Genomic DNA, 16,907 nt, shown 5'->3' with positions numbered 1-16,907 from the left:
ATAATTTCACATTTACTCGAGCCAGAAAAGCCCAATCTGGAAAAAGAGGAAGCTTCTGAGAGATAAGCAGCAACCGCCAAAACAAGCAGATACCACAAAGTGAACCTTTCATTAAGCATCGCTATTTCCTTAAAGGGACTGTTCACCCCAAAATCAAAAATATATATTTTGTCTCTTGCCTATCTGGATTTTTTTGGTGTGAGTTACAGAGTTTTGGAGATATTGGCTGTAGAGTCTGACTTCCCTCAAATACAGTGAGAATAGATGGTACTTGGCTTGTTGTGCTCAAAGCACCAAAAAAGCATGTTTAAAAAGTAGTGCGAGTGGACTGAATCCATCACCAGCCGCTTTTTTGGGGCGATATTTGCCATTTTATTTTGCTAATGTAATGGTCTGCAGAGTGACAGCTGCCACTCTGCAACGCGCTCTCATCCAGCGGCGCAGTACACGCCCACTCAGCTGACCAAAAAAAAATCCTTTCTTTCAGCTCTTTTCACGCGGCGAATTAAGGATTTAATTCAACCAAACTAGAGCTGGTGGTTGCTGGAAGAGTCGACGGACTAACAAAGATGGTTTTGGTGAGTTTTTATGTGTTTTTTAGAGTTAACGAGCCAATTAAGGTCGTCTTAGTGTGGTAAAAGAGAAAAAATTTAATTCAGAAGGTGTGCGGTTGTATTCCTCCTTTAAAACAAGAAAAGAAGTGTGCAATCATTTACTTTCTTGACACTTTGTAAGTTCATTTTATTTATAGGACGTAGTGAACGTACGCAGCGTGCGTATTGTGGTGAATTCGCCGTTTGCGCACATCTCACAGCTGAGAACCGAGAGGACAGGAGGAGGCAGGAGGGGGGACGATATCGATATCATCAATCGCTGATTGATGGGCTGACGATGGTCGTTTGGAAAATTTTAACATGTCGCCCAGCTCTACTGAAAAACGCAAAACCGGTGTCTCTCTCCAAAAAGCGTGACCCAGGTGCTCAGGATAACTGACAGACCGTGCAGTGAACAGTTTCATGTAGGAACTACTTTCTTTCTTTACGTTCACAGATTTCCTTCCCATATCCCAAGTTTCTCTGGAAGTTAGCAAGCATTAAATTCACCATTATCTTGAATAAATTATGGATTTCTCTGGATTTGACCATTGCTTAAAACATTTGGGATAAACACAATCCATCCTATGCATCTGTTATCATACTAGTAAAATATTTACATGACAACACCACTGCTTCAAGAAAGCATGTATGTCTTCATGTATGGTCTATGATTAAACAGTTTTTTTATTCTTCATGACATTCAAGACATACATTCAGTTTCATATAATCTAATTAAAACATGATTATATGTTCATGAAATGGTGACACTTGATGTGTTAGAAAGGCCGACGTAGAATAGAAAATTGATTAGAGACAGAGAGTAGAGAAACTGTGATTAAATCGATTTCATTCACCGTATAACAGGGCAGCGTATATTTCTACCAGATAACACACACACACACACACTCACACACTTGTCCTCAAATGATCCCTCCATCTTTTACGTTATAAGCTGTCGGCTTGCCTGTGTGTACCAGTGTGTGTGTATCTGTGTGTGTGTGTGTGTGTGTGTGTGTGTGACCTCAGCCACCTTGCTGTCTCCCGCCAATTAAAATTCCGGTGGTAATTAAAGCAGATCAGAAACGAGGGAATGCTGCAGACAAGGGCGAGAGACTACGCATGGTAATTATGTGGAGGGACAGAGAGTGAGAGAGAGAGAGGGGGGAAGGAGGTGGGGGAAGTGGGGGGGTCTACACATCACATTTTCTCTTCGTGCTAAACCGATCTGCTGCAGCCTGATACGATGCAATGTGATTGATCAGATACTGTGTGTTGAATCGATCGAAACCAGTCACGTCAGCTGAAATACGCTAAATATTTGTCTGCAAATTCATTTGGAGAAAGTGTGTTATAATTTTGTTATATTTCTGAAAAATACAAAACCACTTTCTACAGAGAATGCTGCATTATGGGTTGTTTGAAGCCTCAATGTTGCTAGGTTACTCACTTTAAGTTTGTTGTGGGTATCAGCTATAAAAACTCCTAGTTAGCTCACTTGTACTTAGAGATTCATGGCTTGTGTCATAGAGTCTGCTGTCACAGAGGATATACAGTGTTTAGTGACAGTGTGGACACCTGGAGTCAATTTCTGTCTCTAAAAGGACACATAAAGTTCATTATATTCACTGCATGGATACCTAGAACCCCATAATTATTTCTATGAGGACACGTGGAGTCCATTGGACACCTATAGTTGATTATTGTCTCTACATGGTCACCCAGAGTCAAATCTTACCTCTATGAGGACACCTGGAGTCCACTGTTATCCCTACATGGTTTATAATTGTCTACATGGACAGCTGGAGTCCAATTTTGTCCCAATGAGAACACCGTCGGTTCATTTTTGCCTCTATAAGGATACCTGGAGTCCATTATCGTCCTTGCACGGAGACACGAAACCCCAAAATGACTTCAATGAAGAACCTAAAAAGGAACCTAAAGTTCAGCACTGCATCTACAGGGACACCTGAAGTCCATTATTATCTCTACATGGACACCTGGAGTTTATTATTGTCTCTACACTGTTTATTTTGGTCTCTATGTGGACACCTGGAGTCAATTTTTGTTGCCACGTGGTTCATTTTGGTCTCTATATGAACATCCTGAGTCCATTTATGTCTCTGCAAGAAAATCTTTACTCATTGTCTCTACATGGTCATTTGGAGTCCATTTATGCCCCTATGAGGGCACCTGGAGTCCATTATTGTCTCTGCATCGTCACCTGGAACTCCATATTTATTTCAATGAAGAAACCTGGAGTCCATTGTCTCTATGTGGTTTGTTTTAGTCTCTACATTGATACCTATAGTTGATTATTGTCTCTACATGGATGTCTGGGGTCCATTTTTGCCTCTATGGGGATACCTGAAGACCATTTTGGTCTCTACAAGGACACCTTAGGTGTATTATTGTCTCTACATGGACAACTTGAGTCCATTTTGGTCTCTACAAGGGCACCTCAAGTGCATCATTGTGTCTACAAGGACATGTGGAGCCTATTATCGTCCCTGCATAGAGACATGAAACCCCCAAATCATTTCTATGAGGATACCTTGAATCTGTTTTTGTCTCTACATGGTTTATTATGACCTTTATGTGTACATCTGGAGTCCATTTTTGTCTCTACAAGGAAACTTGAAGTTGTCGTTTTGTGGACACCTGACACTCATTATTATCTCTACATGGACACCCAGAGTCTCTTTTTGTCCCTGCATGGACACACTGAACCCCATAAAACCTGGAGTTCATTGTCTCTACATGGTTTATGAGAGTATGGAGTCTATTTTTGTCTCTACAACTAGACCTGAAGTCCATTATTGTCTCTACGTGGACAGCAGGGGTCTATTTTTGTCTCTATGTGGTTTATTACGATCTCTACTTGGACACCTGGGTTCCATCTTTGTCTCCATCTTTGTCATGGACAGCTGGAGACCATTTTGTCTCTATGAGGATACCTGGAGTCCATTGTTGTGTCTACATGGTTTACAATAGTCTCTACGTGATGACCTGGAGTCCATTTATACCTCTAACGGCACCTGAAGTCCATTATTGTCTCTACATGGACAGCTGGAGTTCTTTTTACCTCTATGAGGACACCTGGAGTCCATTGTTATCCCTACATGTTTTATTATTGTCTACATGGACAGCTGGAGTCCAATTTTGTCTCAACGAGAACACCTCAGTTCATTTTTGCCTCTATAAGGACACCTGGAGTCCATTGTTGTTTCTACAAGGACACCTAAGTCCATTAAAGGACACTGAGAACTCATAATTATTCTATGAGGACACCTGGGGCGTATTATTGTCTCAGCATCGACACCTGGAGTCCACTATTGTCTCTGTGGGGACACCTAGGGTGCATTTTTTGCATCAACTTGGAAATTTGAAAATCCATTTCTTTCACTAATCGGACACCTGGAGTCGTTATTGTCTTTATGTGGACACGTAGGAGTCCATTATCGTCTCTACGAGGACAGCAAGGAGAGCATGTTCGTCTCTATGAAGACACCTGGTAGTACATTATTGTCTCCTATGCCATGTCTTTAAATCCACCTTTATGTTAGAATGTGTTTGTAGTCAGTTTAACCCATCATCAGATCAGTTTCAGTCACTTGACTGCTGCCGGAGCCTGAAGCATCACTACTGTTGCTACGGTTACCTACAGTTCAATATACCTTGAGCACTCATTTAGATCAGAACTGTTTGAGCCGACCACCTGACATCCAATCAGAGACAGGCATGCAGTATTATCATTATGAACCACTGGGGTGAGACATTGAGTTTTAATTTTGTTTACTCATTTCTAATAAACTATCCACTTCTTCGTTAATTAATAAAGGCTGAATCACTGCTGGGATTGATTTGTCAAATTATTTATTCCTGATTAAGTGGATTTAACTGATTTATTTTATGATTAAAGCTGCAAGATTTTGATTTATTATATTATTGTAATATTAATATTAGCATATTTTTAAAAAAAATGTTAGCAAATAGTGTCAATGAAGAGACCGATGGAGGCGACAGAAATATCAGCTGCAGCGTGATAATTACATCTAGGTATGTGTGGTTAGGTGGATCATCGCCACCGGCAACGCCACATGCCAACACTCATCGCCGTGGTATCGCTTTGGCGCCAATAGGTGGGGGGGGGGGGGGTATATAAGAGAATGGGTGGCGGCAGGGAGACGAAGGGAGTTGGGGAGAGGGAGGTGGGGGGGGTAATGTGGGCGACACGATGTTCACATCCTATACTAGCGGTTGCCATGGGAGACAGGCTGCATCCCTCCTGGTCCTCATACTGCAGCATCCGCACGGTGCTGTCGCCATGGTGACATCCTCCAGAGAGATAGAGAGAGAGAGAGGGAGGGAGAGAGAGGTAAAGTGAGGGAGAGAGAGAGACAAAGAAAGGTAGGGGAGGAAGAAAGAAACAGAGGGAGGGAGAGACAGTGACTTTGAACCTGACTACACCCCCCTCCACACACACAGACTCCCCACTCCCCACCCCCACCTCCAACTCATTCAGTACCATGAACAACAATAACTGTGTCTCTGCTTCAAGAAGTTATAGATCCCAGCAGGGTGACGAGAAACATTGTGGAGGTTGGGTGTTTAAGGAGTAAGATTAGGTTAAAGGATAACAGGCGATAACGGCCATATTCTATCATTTCATTATTCTCAGCAAATCCCATGAAATGACCTGACGGAGTCCAGATTTCATGCATGGGATTGATACACAATGCCAATACACAATGGAATTACATCTTAAGAATCACACGTTTAAACCTGCATTAACCAATATTTTTATATGATCGGTGGGTCAAATTTTAGTCTTATTAGAACAACATTAGTTGACGAGTTGTCCCACATTTATGATTTTAATTTAATTATTTAAATATATACTTTAGGGGTACACAGCGAGCCGCCTGTTGAATGTTAACAGCAAAGGCGGTAATGTGTCTGAGCAACCAGCACGGAGACTTGTTAATTAATTTCAACACTGTACAACAAGTCTCATTGTTCAAAACACAGGAATAAATAACTTCAAACTTACCAAAAACAAATACTTGAGAACTTATCAACACGACGGATGATGTCTACTTACAAATTAACTAGCTACAAATTCGCTCCTGAAACGCTTCACGCCTCCTGCCTCGCCCTGAACTCACCGTGACTTCATCGTCCTCGTAGTAGTCACAGTCCTGCTCGTAACGCTAAATCAACTTGGCACTGTATTCCCTGTCATCAAACTGGCTTCCATCCGTCTTGAAGGAGGCGGCGTGCCAGGACCACTAACCGAGCTCACTGGCTGACGAGCGAATGGCAACTATAGCACAATTAGCAGCAGTGCACCAATGACTTCAGTGTTACGAGAGAAAATGTCCATGTTGCAACAATCTCAGACCCCCAGCTCTCAAATGGAGTATGAGTTGTTTATTTATTAATTTTCTGTGACTCACAAATAAATAAAAACTTGATCAACTATGATTCTTCTCACTAAAATCTGCAGTTTCCGCTCAGCTCTACAGACAAGGTTTCAGCAGGTCTGAACAAGTTAAATTTAAGACCTTTTTAAGACCATTATCAATGCAGCTTAGGATCTATTTCATTTCCATACTGCATACCAGTTTTGATATTGCCATTGCATCACTTACAGGAGTTCCAGGTGTTAACACTGTTTGTGCAGAGTGGGTCACACCAGAGCCAGATGTTACTGCTGCTCCCAGTGTGAATACAGAATAATACTGGTGATGGCAAGCATTTGTTGGCAGCTTTTAAGAGTGACTTTATGTGTTTGGCTTTTCTGATCCAAGTGTGTGAGAGAGAAAGAGTGTTTTCTTTGTGCAGCAGGCTTCAAATTTGTTACTTTCAACAACCTTCGATTGAGCTTCAAATGCACTGTTTTCGAACCAGACCTCACAGAACTCACTCATATTAGATCAAAGTAACGTTAAAGCTGAGGAGGCCGGTTTATTTTTGGTGTCATTGGGCAAAAGTTCCAGATTAACCTTTTACCATATTGTAAATCAAGAGGTCTGACGGAAAACTAAACTTCTTGAACTGCCTCATGGCTCTGTTTTCAGGTTTCAGAAAATCTAGCCCGCGATGGATGACTAAGGCCAATCACAGGTCAGTAAGATAGTTGATGGTTGAGTCTCATCCCCAAAACATAATGGAATGAGATTCAACAATCAGCCATATTCTCCAGAATCGCTTACTGTAGCTTTATATTTGTTTTTTCTTCCATGTTGTTGTTTGTCCAGTGGTTACTGATTCCATGTTGGTTTTCTTTTGTTCTTTGAGACATTTTAAGGCCTAAAATTCAGATTATTGTGTTGTTGTTTTGTCTTTTTTTGTTATTGTGTTTTTTAAGGGCCTTCAGGGAAAAAAAAATGCACAGAACATTTTAGCACCTTTCAGATCACTGCACATCATCAGCAACAGAAAGCGGTTTTCAGTGAAAAATGTCTGTACACTACCTGCTACCACATCCCTGCTACATCCAGCCTTTGTGCTAATCGAGACTAAACACATCCTGGTCCTACTGTATCTCTGGACGCACTGAGATGGAGCCGATATCCATCTTCTTATCCACCTCTGGGGATCTGACTCACGTCAAATAAAGTAAGATGTGGTTGATCAATGTTTGGTGGAGTCAGAGGAAACTTCCCAAACCGTATAGAAGGACTAAAAAGAAAACAGGCAGTAAACAAGGATGATTTTGCAGATACTGTGCTCTCCCTCTCTCTGTGTCTTTGTGTACTGTACACTCCTTTGATCAGCCAATGATTAACTGATTAAGTGATTCAGCCGTTGTTCTCCCCAGAGAGGGAACCATCAGACGACCTACTTCTCTCTATCTGTTTTTCTCAGTCTCCGTCTGACTCCATGTGTCTCTGGTACCTCTGTCTTTCCTTCTCTGTCACTTTTCTTACTTCAGTAGTTTGTCTGCATGACTTTTCATCAGAGATGATAAAAGGAAAAACATTATTGTGCTGAGATTGCTACTGCTGTTTTTCTTGTGTCAAGAAAGAACTTTGAGCCTCAGCTTTTTAAATGAAACGTGTACGAGACGTCCTTAAAGTTCTCATGAAAGATGGAGATTTGAGCATCTATTATTCTGGGAAACTGGGCAACTCCCTCTGCTGATGAAGATCATGTAATGTGAATGAGAGCTCTAGAACACCTAACAGATGGACCTGACAGAGAGATTATTTTCTTAAAACAACGAGCAGTTTTTAAAAGATGTAATTTTAGAAACTAGGTTTAAACTTTGCAAGCAAAGCACGCTGACATTAACAACATTAACAATTAACAGCGAGAGGCAGGAGGTATGAAAAGGAGAAATTAAACTGGAAAAAATAACATAACAAAATTGTGAAGTCACTGGGAATCATCAGCAAACTAAATGTCTCTTGTTCATTAACTTTATATTATTCCATTATTAAACCCTATTTGATTGATGATAATATTGTTTGGGCAAAAATATACCACTCCAACCTTCATAAATTTAATTTTCTGCAAAAATGATTGGTAAGATTGGCAGCTCTCTCAAACTCTGCTGAGGCTTCAGGTCCATTTGTTCAGAAAACATAAATATTCATCTGATAAGTGTGTTTATATGTAAACATTTGTTTTTGCCTTTGTTTTTACCATCATCCATATGATTTTAATTCTCAAGTTCACGCATATAAGACTTGGAAATTGATCATCTTCACTTTCCTTGGCCCACTGTGGCCACCAAGTTTCACTGTCTCAACGAACTGGCTGCGAAATCTATCTCGTTTTTCATCAGAAACACCACATCACAATTAATGGGAGAAGTGGGCAACATGACTGTCACTTGCAGTGATGTAGATATTTTAGAGCCAGAACTCGCCTCCCGATGTGCAAATGTTCCACCAAAACAAGTTCCCCCTTGACAGTATTTTGCAGCAGCACTGTCGCTGCATCCTGGGCCTGAGCGCCACCCAGGACAATTTTGATTGGTTTAAAGAAATGCGAACAAGGCAGGGCGTTTTCTTCAATGCTGTGCGCTGTGGAGAGAGGTCCAGCTATGCAAGACTACACTTCACTAAACTGCCATTTCTCTACACTTTAAGTTTAATTCTGGGGCACCAAAAATGCACTTTGCCCACCAAATTTAGGAAAGTCTCTGCATGTTGAGCTCTCAGTGTTTTTGTAGCTTCTAACTAAATCTCTGTGGTTTGAAGTTTAGTTTCTCTCCTGCTTCTAATTTAAGGTAACTGCTTTGTTTCCTGTCACTTTCAGTTTGATAGGTATCATGTTAAGTTACTGCTGATAAAAAAACAACATTTCCTGGTTTTGATGCTTCACAATAAAAGCTTTTAGATAACAAAATAGAGGAAAATTTTTATTGTGAAGAACTTATATGAAATAAAATGTTTATCCACTGTTCAGACACTTGACTAAAGATGACATGTCATCAGTTGAACATGCAAACTCTGCTGTGCTGGGCTGACACTCCAAGTCAAACCATCAAGCCCATAGCAACTTTTTCTGCTGCAGAAATTTAGAGGGTCTGATGTCATGAAAGACATCTTGAGCAGCGTTTACCAAGCTCTCATCAAAAGAATTGTTAACCTCAACATTGTGTCCTGGTCTGGTCAAACCAGGAAACCAAAATCACAGACTGCACACACACTCAGCTCTCAATGCATCACGCAACAGAATGACCAATAAAATCCTCGATGACACATCCCACCCCCTTCATACCTTTTTTTAAGACAATGCCACTGGAGCGGTTCAGAGTTCCCTGTGCACGGATAAAATCCTTCATCTCCACGCATGGAACAGCTTAACAGCAAGGAACCTATGGACTCACTGAGCTGAACCAGCATAAAGAACTTTATATTTAGGGTTTAATTTTCAATGGTCAAGTCTTTAACTTTCAACCCCTACTCCTGTTAGTACAGATCATCAATCTCTTTGAGATTTTACTACATGTAATTTATTATTTTCTTATATATGCCATACTGCTCTACTGCGTTATGCACCAGCGAAGGACCAATTTCGATTGTTATCTACATTTATGCACAATAAAGTTTTGAATCTTGGCTGCTTTGGGAATTTTAGGGTTTATTTTGAGATTTCAAGTTTGAAATTTGGCTTTCTCACGTTGTGTTCTGCATTTTGGCTTTTCAAATGTTACTGTAGGTTTTGGGTTTTGTTTCCACTAAACAGAGTTGATGTGACGCAGTTCACTGACACTTTTACAAATGTTTAAACTGCACTCTGCAGATTCTACCGGAAACATTAAAGGCTCGGTCACACCATAAAGTGGCACAGCCAAATTCATCTACATGTCTTTTTGAAATATTTGTTCCTTGAAGGTTGGTGTCGTACTTGTAGTGTTTATGAACTACTAGGCGAGCTAACTGCTCACACACTAGAAAGCTTCTGAAGCTTCTATCTATTTTCTTTGTATTGTGCCGTTTACTCCCACTGGCATTTTGTTGTCAGGACTGAACATAATTTCATTTAGAGTTATTGAAGAGGAGAAAAAGCTCTCTGATGCACACTCATTACGTGCAGTTTATATCCTAACAACAGACTTTGACAGATAAACGTCAGTATAGCCGAGGTCAGACGTTTTAGGAGACATAAACATAAAAAAACAAAGTATAAGGGATATTAATAATGTATATAAAGCTGTAACATATCTGCATAAAAAATGTCTAAAAGTGTGTACTTACATCATCCCAAGTGTTTCCAACAATGGTCAAACCCAGAGAAATCTTTAATTTATTCAAGGTAACATGCATTTCCTGCTGGCTGCTATAATTTACGGAAAAATACTAGACATGTCAGATGTTTGAGAGAGTGAGGAAGGATGCCACAGAATGTGAGCAGGGCTGAGTATTAGTACTCAGTACCTTTAACCTAGTACCAAATAGTATTGAAACTTCTCCAGTCAAATGCATTCAGTTATTTTTGTACCCAGATCGAGAAAAAAAAAACTATTTGTGTGGTTTTGCTCGCAGCCAATCACAGCAAGCATTCTTCGATTCTACGTTACGTGTGATTGGATGACTAATGGAGCATCTACAGCCCATACGAAGGTGAGTGCTGCGTATTTGACAGAGTTGGCATTTCAGCATGCTGAGATACCACCGAATTATTCAAAAGTATGGCTATACCACACTCCTGTGGCGTCTGATAAAAACAAAAGCATAAAATGTGGAAGGATTATTCCAGAAATGCTTCCATTCACATTATGGGTGTTGAATGAAGTATGAAAAATAAGGTATCGAATGAAGAACTCTATTGGTATTGTATCATTTTAAGGGTATGGGTTATTAGCACTGGGGCAGTGTCTTGGCAAGAATATGGCAATACGATACGTATCACGACTCAATATACTGCGATATATTGCGATACTGTAAGCAAGATAATATATTCCTTTTTTTAATTCTAATTTTAGGGAAGCTGTATTTGTATAAAGAACAAACCGCCAGCTGTATTAACATCTGAATCTATGTATGTATCACAATATCACGATACAGTGATTTCAGAATCAAAGATGCCACGTAAGAGGTTTATTTCATAATAATGACCTGTTCACTTTACATTATCCCACTTATTATATCATCACTTACCAAAAAATAATATTGTGCACACATTTATGTGACACAAAATATTAATTTTTTAATGATTTTATGGCTTTATAGTGACCTGCTAACTGTTCATTATCCTGCTTGTTACATGGTTGTGTACCAAAAAATCAATACTTTGACACAAAATATTAATTTTAAAATAATTTTAGTGATTTAACAAAGATTTTATTGCTCCTCTTGTGTTTATGTCAGAAATGTGTCTATAGCAACAGTCTGTTCGTCATAACAATCATTTGTTATTCATAGCAACAGACGTACAAATGTTTGGCCAATCAAAATCAAGTATTTAACAAAGCCATGTAATACTGTATGTTAACATCAGTCATAATGTTGGTACTTGGACAGATTTTTTGAGGTGGTATGTGGTCTAAAAAGTTTGAGGATCACTGTTTTAAACAATATCGAGTCCTAAAAGACAACTTGCTTTTGAAGCAAATTCAAAGTTCAAATCGTCCTCCTTCAGAGAACTGCAGAGATTCCTTTGAAACGAACTGCTTTTGTTGCAAACTTTTGCAGCTTTAAACGCTGGTATGACCAGGCTTTTACCATGTGAACCAAAGTACAATAACATCTTCAGTACAAAGCAGTAAGACAGCACTAAAAATATTCCTGAGCCCCTGTAAGAAGGAGAGGTAAGTGGGTTTTTAAATCTCATTCGCTGTCTTCCCACAAATATCATGTGTTACCCTTTAAAAACTGTCACTACAGTATTTATCAGAAGGTATGATTAGCGCTCTTATTTTGGTTTTCGCCTCTCTGTGCGCCTGATGCTGAATTTTCCCGAGTGTGTCTCTGTGCCCTTCGCAGCACCATCAGTCTGCTCTGCCAGCGATTCGCCATCCTGCCCTTCTCATTATCTCTCTGTTACCTCAGGCGTCAAACCACCGCTGTCCTGAGCCGTGCAACCTCTATATGCCAGCCTCCCACACACACACACACGCACACATACACACACACACACGCAGGCTCTACACTGGAAAACAATACCACAGAGATGCTCCAAAATAACCTCAAAACACAACGAGTGCTTTGATTTCATAATGGATGTTTAAATCTGATTTTTTAAATGAAAAATATTTCAATGTCCTCCTCCACAGCCTCAGATTCAGGCTTCAAATGATGTTTTAGTGAAAACCTCTGTGGTCCACTTCTACTTCAATGCAGCAGCAGCACACTTGCTTTGATATATATTTCACTTATTTTATAAAATTTATGATGTTTTGACCAGGATTTGTGCAGGAGAATGCTTTTTAGCTCCACTTTAACAATCAAATCAACTCCTATGCACTAGAAAAAAATGAAATAATCACATCCTATAGACAGATTTGACTAATTGTGAGGTGAATAAGATAATATTAAGACTTTGCTTGATGAATTAAACTGTTAATATAGCTAATTTTGCAGCAGGTGTACTTGAAAAGATTTCAACACCGGACATGAGCTGAAATGACTCACAGAGAGCGTCACTCTCTGCAGTGGCCCCCTGCGTTTGTTGGAAATTCACCGTTTTCAAAGGCGTCAGAGATCTGAGGCAGAAGCTATCCAGCAGTCCGACCCCTCCAGCTGCAGGACGGACGGGCCGACGGACAGCCATCGGTCGGTGTGACCCGAGGACTTCACAGCTCCACACTCTGCCTGATTGGTTTTCTATCTGCGGCCCTGTGACAGAGCGCTCGAGGCTGCGACCTGCAAACGCTGCCAAGGAGGAGGCTTGAAACCGTGACGTGAGCTCATTTATTGTTGGTGCCGTTCGGTTTTTGAGCTGCTGAGTGAGACGTTTGAAGCCTGCAGGTAGGGCCGCAGTCGAACCCCACTCCCCCAGTAATTCTTTTACAGTCCATGAAGAAAAGACTGTGCAATGTTCTGCTTATTTCTATTTTTTTTAATACATTTCATTTTTCATTTTTCTCATTTAAATGTTCAATTACATTTAAAATATAAATGCTGTCTTTCTACATGACAAAAAAACATTTCAGACCCTTTAATTTTAGGAAATTGAAGCTATAATGCGTAACATTTCTGCATGAATATGTCTAAAAACACTCAACATATGTTATACACGTATTTTGCTGAGTTCTGTATGTTCATCATCCTAAACACAGAAATCTTTTTAGCTACAAGTTGCTTTAACTGATGGTAAAATAGGGAACATATCATCAAACTACTGTTTTTGTTATTGGTTTAATGTGAGAGACGGCTGGCAGCAGAATGTATTGTGCGCTTAATTTAATATTTTGTGCCAAAAAACAGTAAAATGTAAAGATACTGTGTCAAGATAAATACAGAATCAGCCTTAAAATGAGTCACCATGTGCATTCGGTGTGTTATTATAGAATTAAAACTTTTCAGGTTGTTAAAACCTGCAAGAAAAAAATACCCAAGACATGAGCTTGGTGTCCTCAAGGTATGGCTCAGGTGCTGCCTGCTGGGTCAGCAGCCCCATGTTGCACGAGACCACCCAATGAGAAAATTAAATTCAGGCTTTGAACAACGACACTGGAAGCTTTTTATAGTTTTTTTTTCTGTCTATAGGAAATCTCACTGAATGAAGCAGACATATTTGAATTCACAACAGGAAACTTAAAGGGACAGTTTGGTTTTGAAGTGGGGTCGTATGAGGTATTTATCAATAGTCAGTGTATTAAGACCAGCTGAAAAACCAGTTCAAGCTCAAAAAGTATGCTATTTTTAGAGTATATTTGCTGCTTTACTTTGCTGTAAGACAGCCTTTCCAACGGGAAACTGAGCCAAATATTGCTCTCTTCAAAGGCACCAGACTCCTTTGTCAAAAACAGTAATTTTATACCGCAGAACATGGGAGTTGCTGGTCTACTGCTGCCTCAATTGGTTAGTCTGTTTGTGTTATTGTGTGACTATTGTGTGAGTTTAAAAGGTTCACTGAAGTCACACAATAACAGAAACAAACTAACCGATTGAGGCAGCAGTAGACCAGCAACTCCGGTGTCCTACGAGGTAAAATTACTATTTTTGCCAATGGAGTGTGGTGGCTTTGAACAAAATGATATATACCAGCGGTTTCCTGCTAGAAAAGGCTGTCAGATGGCAAGAAAATATTCTCACTATACCATACACTTAAAGGAGAAATATACAGTGTAAGACCCTTGCATTCAAAAGTTAGTGCTGCAGTCCGAATAGTAAATTGGAGCTATAAATGACATATTAAATAGGAGGATTCATGGCGGCAGGGACGCTGATCTGGATGGAGCGCAAGATGAGCACAACATTATACTTGGACAATGAGAAGCGACAACAAGTCCTTCACTTTAAGTTGATTAACGGTTTATAACTGTCAGTTGTCTGTCAATGTAAAGTCAAGCCTGTTATCCTGAAAACAAAAGCCCTCTATTCTGAAAATACACACAGAGCTGCCTGTCTCACTGCCTGCCAAACTCCATTACGATTTTGCTCAATTTAACTGTTATAAACATCTACTCCTTCTAAAATATTATTAATGATTTCTTACGACTCATAAGCAGAAACGTACTCATTCAGCGACCATTTGGCATTAGTTTTAAACGTGAAATGGGCAAAGAAACATACATTCCAGCCTCAAATAAATATTTTGAAGAACATGCCAGCTGTAGTGTTATTGTTGGAGAAGCCAGTATTTCAACTTAACAAGTTTCATATTGTGGTCATTTTATGAAGCACTACAATAAACGTGTTACAGATTTGTCCTTTGAACTGATATTGATTGTTTTAGATGGTTAAAAAACATTTTGTTGCTGAACGTGTCCACAGCAGTACGATGCAGTGAGATGCAACCTCTCTCACAAAACTGAAATTTAATCAATTTTAATGGAAATCTGAGGGAAAATATTCCCAGGAACCCTCTTACACACATTCTTTCCTTGAATCTTTCAAACTAAAGTTGTAGAGAAAGGTCTGAAACCAGAAATCTCTAAATCTAATTCTAGTCCACACCTTTGCAGATTTTCACACTATTTAAAAATCAATAAAAGAAGCTTCTGACAACAGCACCAATGTTTTTTCTGTCTCTCTCATGATGCTGCTTTCTTTGCTTCACGTGCGTCCATTTTGGTTTAATAATAAGTATGACCAACAGTACAACAGATAATCTGACCAAGTCTTTAAAAGCCGTCTTTAAATTTACAGCAGAAAGTTTAAGATTTCCTCAGACTTCTCGATATTCATACAAAATTTGACCAGAGACCAAAAGACAAGGAAGTTATTTTAAATCAACAGCAAAAACCAGAAAACTGACCAAAGACCACCAGAGCAAATATCCTTAATATCAATGACGTCTCTCCTTCCGTCCAAAGTTACAGAATTCCTTCGACATTGACTTAAACAACCGTCTAAATCGTTCTTTATCAGCGCGGCAGAATAAGCTGAGCAGTTCGTACCTGCGGTGTCTGGCGTACTTCCCACTGACGTGACCGCTGCCATCACAGCCTGGGGTGGGACAGCTGAGGAGGAAACACACACACACAGTCAGAACACACACACACACACAGCAGCAGCACACGATCTGTACACTGGTGTTGTGTGATGGTTGCTACATGAGTCCATCTGGACCCGTCTTTATGTCTTAAGTTTGGTCGCTGCTTGTTTTGAAGCTCCACCGAAAACTTTCTTGGCAAAGTGATGATTGTTTGGAACATACTGAACACACAGATCAATGAGGGAGAAGTGGATTATTTTGCAGGAGTGATTTGAATTTCTATTAATGTTCACCGTGACTCTGAGTTTCTATTGGAAAGTAATTTTTATAAATCCAAACTGACTTCAGCTACAGTCTGCATAAAATACAGGGTTGTCTGATTTAACCTGGCTCAACTTTTCCTGCACACATTCCCGGTAGATTACTTTGTAAAATGAACATCAGATTTACTTTTTCCTTAGTGATAAGTCAGTCCCACAGAGGTTAAGCCCTGTGCATTGCTGTTTTCAGTCTGAATGTACATAATGTTAAGAATGAAAGCTAGCCTGGGCTTGTTCAGAGCAGAGAAATGCAAGTGAAGTGGAGGAAGTAAACAACTATTTGAAAATGTGAAAGATTAAGGATGAATTTTCAACATTATTTATTTGTCCTTAATTTGGAGGACACAGCTCACGTCATGTAGCTGGTTTCTCCGTCAGCAGCAGGTTGAAGTGTTTCTGTCTGGATGTTTTGTTTGTTTGTTTGTTTGTTTTTTTTAATCGTGGCTGCAGTCGGCAGCAGCAGATTTCTCCGGAGCTCTGAGTCACTCCGCTGCAGCTTTCAGGCCTCTCTGCCCGGAAGACACGCAGACCGCCAGCCAACGCACGCCGCCTGACTTCAGGGACTCCACACCCGCGAACCTCTGACCCCACGCTGCAGAGCTCCACCCACCCTCCACCCAGCATCACCTGATCCATACACTGAGGCTAAAACGAGAGCCGCGCGGAGAAGAATCTAGCATCACGAGTACAGGGAGGCAGAGGAGGAGGAGGAGGAGGATGGTGAGAGAGAGGAGGAAGGCAAGGAGGTAAAGGAGGAAGCGAAAGATCCAGAAGGAGCATTAGGAGAAGAAATAGAAACAGGCTGAGGAAATGAGGTGGAAAATGTAAAAGAAAGAGGAGAGAGAACAGGAGGAAGAAGAGGAGAGGGAGACAAAACATGCTGAGAAGGAGAACAAGCAGAGAGAACGAGGAGGAAGAGGAGGCAGTTTGT

The 16,907-nt window shown here is 40.2% G+C and overlaps 1 protein-coding gene across 5 annotated transcripts in view; it reads right to left on the bottom strand.

The window, feature by feature from the left end:
- myt1la (myelin transcription factor 1-like, a) overlaps window positions 1-16,907 on the bottom strand; it is a 103,716-nt gene that overhangs the window by 53,277 nt on the left and 33,532 nt on the right. For all 5 annotated transcript variants that reach the window (XM_084737764.1, XM_084737769.1, XM_084737767.1 and 2 more), the window contains exon 5: window positions 15,619-15,681. In XM_084737764.1, coding sequence (XP_084593890.1) covers window positions 15,619-15,681 — 63 coding nt within the window. The remainder of the gene's footprint in view (window positions 1-15,618; window positions 15,682-16,907) is intronic.

The sequence above is a fragment of the Lutjanus erythropterus genome, chromosome 15, assembly GCF_056507025.1.
Source record: "Lutjanus erythropterus isolate fLutEry1 chromosome 15, fLutEry1.hap2, whole genome shotgun sequence".
NCBI lineage: Eukaryota > Metazoa > Chordata > Actinopteri > Lutjaniformes > Lutjanidae > Lutjanus > Lutjanus erythropterus.
Note: the sequence above shows the minus strand (reverse complement) of the source record. Positions and strands in the feature narration are given on the sequence as shown.